A 3,073-nucleotide genomic window follows, 5' to 3' on the forward strand; every position below is an offset into this window, starting at 1 on the left:
CTTCCTCACAGTCTCACTACACACTGCATTTACTTGTTTACCAACTGCCCCGTCTTCAGACCTAAAATTCCAGGTCCCATCCTCCCTGCCTAATTAGTTTAAACTATCCTCCACATCTCCAGCAAACCTGCCCACAAGGATATTGGTGCCCCTTAGCTTCAGGTATCAACTATCATTTTTCTACAAGTCATAACTTCCCCTCTTAGACTATTAGTTTCAAGAATATTAGACCACCGTTTTTTAGCTTTCTCATGGGTTTCATAACTAGGGGAAATCAACAATGTTAAACCACCAATAACATGGTTCCTTAGCATTATGTTTTGAAACACATGCTGTTGATCTGACGTAACTCAATCCCAGATTCTTCTCTCCTTCCGGTACTTTGCTTCATTGCAACTTTTGACTGCAAGTTTATGAGATTGGATGGCTGTTCACGCTATAGGAGATGGATGATCTTGTGCATCTGTTTTTCTTGCGTCCTTTCTGGGATTTCTATTATTCATATAGTTTTTGCTTTGAAGGTACGTGCACATAAGGGAACAATGGGATCAGAGGTTTTCCATCATTTTAAGTGCCTAAAGGTGGACCAATCTAATGAAAACATGTTTACAATGTCGGGCATCATCTTCATTCGTATAGGTACTAGCAATTAACTATTAATTCATAATTAATTGTACGTACAAAAAATGATCTCTGTGATTCCTGTTTATAAGTAAGTCCCTCAGCAATAATCTTGAAGTTTTTTTTCAGCAAATGGTCTTCTGTGTTCTTGCTGGTGAGACTTCAATTAGAAATCATTTATTGCTTGTTTGCTAATATTTCTCCTTTTTCTACTATTTTCTACGTTTAGGCCGCTTCAATGCTAACTCAGAGGGAAAGGATGTCTAATTTAACGCAGACAAATTCATCTCTCAGCAACCGAACATACATTGAAAGAGGGAGCGCTTACAAAACAGTTGAAGTAATCTTCATTGTGATTGTAACATTATCTTTGAGTCTGGTGACCATTATCGGAAACATTCTGGTTATGCTTTCTATCAAAGTGAATAGACAGCTACAAACAATTAACAACTATTTTATTTTCAGCTTAGCCTCTGCTGATTTGATTGTTGGTGTGTTCTCCATGAACCTTTACACCATTTACATCGTCTTTGGCTACTGGCCCATGGGCCCAGTGGTGTGTGATTTATGGCTGGCTTTAGATTATGTTGTTAGTTATGCATCTGTCATGAACCTTCTTATCATCAGCTTTGACCGATACTTCTGTGTGACAAAGCCTCTCAGCTACCCTGTGAAGAGAACCACCAAGATGGCACGGATGATGATTGCAGCTGCTTGGGTGCTGTCATTTATCCTGTGGGGCCCTGCCATTCTCTTCTGGCAGTTCATTGTAGGTGGGCGGACAGTTGAAGAGGGTGAGTGTCATGTACAATTCTTCTCAAATCCAGTTGCCACTTTTGGCACTGGAATAGCATCCTTCTATCTACCGGTTATTACCATGACTATTTTGTATGTGCACATATCCCGTGCTAGCAAGAGTCGGATCAAGAAGGATAAGAAGGAGACAGAGTCAAACAAAGGCACCATTTCTACCAGTCCAGTGCGAGGCAAAACAATGAAACCGAATAACAACATTTCAAGTGCACCTGAAGGGTTGCAGAATGTCAAAGTACAAAATGGCAAGGCAGCTGGTGAAGTAATGACGGATCATTGCGGCCAAGTAGAGGAAAAGGTGGTCTCAAATCCCTCGACTTCCCTCAGTGTCGTCCCTTCCATCCAGAAGGAGGAAGGAAAGATTGATGAGAGCACAAATGTCTCCACCACACAAAGACATTTTAGCAACGGCAGCTCCAGCATAAAGGTCATCACGAAATCCCAAAAGAGTGACTACTGTGCTACCACAGTTGAAGTGGTGTCAGAAAACAGCACCAAGAATGGTAAAGCCAGAGAGCTTACCGCAGCCCACAACATCATTAAAATGACAAAGACCCCTGCTGAGAAAAAGAAGGGAGCTGCAACCCGGGAGAATAAGGTGACCAGGACCATCTTGGCTATTCTGCTGGCATGTATCATTACCTGGACCCCATACAGTGTCATGGTACTCATTAACACGTTATGTTCAGTCTGCGTTCCTAACACTTTATGGACTATTGGATACTGGCTCTGTTACATCAACAGTACTCTCAACCCAGCCTGCTATGCACTATGCAATGCTACCTTCAAGAAAACCTTCAAACATCTTCTCTTCTGTCAATATAAAAACATTGGTGCAACAAGATAAAATCAACAGCAAGCTCATCTCCATGAACATTTTACACATCTTATAGATGACATTCAAAATGTTTATCACAAATGTATGTAAGTAAAATTTTCAGCACGCCAAGGTATGGCTCAATTAGTCATTATATGTAATATGGTGAAAGCACACTTGAGTTATGTCCAAAGAATATCTAATTTTTGTTTAATTGACGAGTGTTCTGTTTATTATAAAGTTTCTGTGTGAAATCGTAAATGAATCTGCCCAAGTTTCAAGTATAGTGCGTTCCAGTTAATTGGGGCACACTGGGAATTGTACATTTTGGCCCGATTAAACGGCTGCACTAATGCGCCAAAGCTTCACGGAAATAGACAAACTACCTTTTGAATAAGTAACAAACTATGTATTCAGAGGAAATACTGAATAAATTAGAACACAACAAAAATCACTACGGTATATAAAACTGTATTAGTTCCTAATTATTATGGTGGAGATCACTAATTGTACACTGACGTGTTCTTTTGATTGACTGTAAATAAGGAAAATCATCAGAGACACCAAGTGCAGATTGTGGACAGCTTTCAAACAGTGCTATCGATGATTGGAACCTCCAAATCCTTATTTTAATTGTAACATTCCAGATGATTGCTGATACTTTTAAACTAATCATAGTACCGAACAAGATGAAGATTTGAAATCGTTTAACTTCTCCCCAGCCGTCTCTGGCATCCGCAAGCCTGAATGCTTGAAACCGCAGTGAGCAAAACAGTTCCAAATTGTCTTACTGTTTATCATTTGCCTACGATCAAAGACAAT

At 39.9% G+C, this 3,073-nt stretch overlaps 1 protein-coding gene across 1 annotated transcript; it reads left to right on the top strand.

Annotated features, from left to right (window-relative positions):
* The first annotated feature begins 880 nt into the window (after positions 1-880).
* Positions 881-2,281, top strand: LOC132386762 (muscarinic acetylcholine receptor M2-like). Its single transcript, XM_059959096.1, has one exon. It carries the CDS (start codon positions 881-883, stop codon positions 2,279-2,281), a length of 1,401 nt encoding a protein of 466 aa, XP_059815079.1.
* The last annotated feature ends 792 nt before the right edge of the window (positions 2,282-3,073 follow it).

Source organism: Hypanus sabinus, unplaced genomic scaffold (genome assembly GCF_030144855.1).
Source record: "Hypanus sabinus isolate sHypSab1 unplaced genomic scaffold, sHypSab1.hap1 scaffold_129, whole genome shotgun sequence".
NCBI classification, from domain to species: domain Eukaryota; kingdom Metazoa; phylum Chordata; class Chondrichthyes; order Myliobatiformes; family Dasyatidae; genus Hypanus; species Hypanus sabinus.